The 1,129-nt window shown below is 42.7% G+C and overlaps 1 protein-coding gene across 1 annotated transcript in view; it reads right to left on the bottom strand.

Annotated features, from left to right (window-relative positions):
• Positions 1–145, bottom strand: part of LOC103361540 (neural cell adhesion molecule L1.1-like) — a 50,668-nt gene extending 50,523 nt beyond the window's left edge. The window contains exon 1 of the mRNA XM_008287645.1: positions 6–145. Within this exon, the coding sequence (XP_008285867.1) occupies positions 6–145 (140 nt within the window). The remainder of the gene's footprint in view (positions 1–5) is intronic.
• Positions 146–1,129: the final 984 nt, after the last annotated feature.

The following is a 1,129-nucleotide window of genomic DNA, read 5'->3' as shown; positions in this document are numbered from 1 at the left end:
GCTACTCACAGCTTGGGGGGATGTGTATGGCTCCCTGAGCGAGCGGAGGCGACGAGGTGAGGATGAGGAGGTGGAGGAGGAAGAGCAGGGCGGGGAAGCTCCGCCCCCTATAGGCCGTCCACCGACGCTGCTGCGACGACGACATCATCTCTCAAAGTCCCATCAAAGGTGACACAGCGCTCCCACACACTCATCAACGACACGACGCCCGGACCAGACGCACACCAGGAGCCTCCAGAGAGGGTGGACTCGTCAGGAGGATCCGCTGGGCCGCTGAGGAGGAGGAACCGGGGGAGGAACCGGGGAGGACGGGCCAGAACAAAGGAGGGACGGCGGGGGAGGAGAGGGGAGGAGAGGGGAGGCCACAGGGGAGCACAGAGAAAAGACTTCATTAGTTTCACCAAACACAAGTCAGCAGGACCGGCAGCAACGCACTCGGGTCGACTTGACCCGCAAATAAACGAGGAGGTTCCTAATTAGCACCACAGAGGAGCTTCATCTGAATATGAAATGTCTTCACAGAGACGTCAGACGTCTGATGGTATCTGTGCTCAGAGTTAATGAATGATGTGTTTTACCCGTCTAACAACAAACAACAACAAACAAACAACAACAAACAACAACAAACAACAACAGGGCTCTTTTCTTTGATCTATGGTTTGAAATGAAAAAAATTTAAATTAAAAATCACCATTAATGGACTGAAAAATGAATAAATTAAAGGAAAGGCCCATTTATTGTTGGTTGGTTTAAATTAATAAAATTAAAACTGGAGTCATTCTGAGTCTCTGTTCTGCTTAAATGACAAAAGGACCAGTTTTATTTCTTCTTCTTGTTTTTTTTCACTGTTGGTTTAAACAGGAAAAATTCAAACTGGATCCATTTAGATTAAAAATGGTCGAAAATAAAAACAACAAAAAAAACAAATAAGTGTTTTTCGTTGTTTTGTGTTTTTGCTTAAAACAAAGAAAAAGAAAAAACGGCCCTTTTCTTTTTTTTTTTGTTGTTGTTTTTTTCCTTTTGGTTTAAAATAAAAGATAAAATTAGATTTTAAAAAAAGAAGTCATTTTGGAACATTTCGTCATCTCACATAGTTTTTTGCATTTTTTTTGTATTTTTTCTGTTTTTT

Source organism: Stegastes partitus, unplaced genomic scaffold, assembly GCF_000690725.1.
Source record: "Stegastes partitus isolate 25-593 unplaced genomic scaffold, Stegastes_partitus-1.0.2 Scaffold510, whole genome shotgun sequence".
In the NCBI taxonomy this organism is placed as follows: Eukaryota; Metazoa; Chordata; class Actinopteri; family Pomacentridae; genus Stegastes; species Stegastes partitus.
The sequence above is the reverse complement of the archived record's forward strand: the minus strand, read 5'-3'. Positions and strand labels throughout refer to the sequence as shown.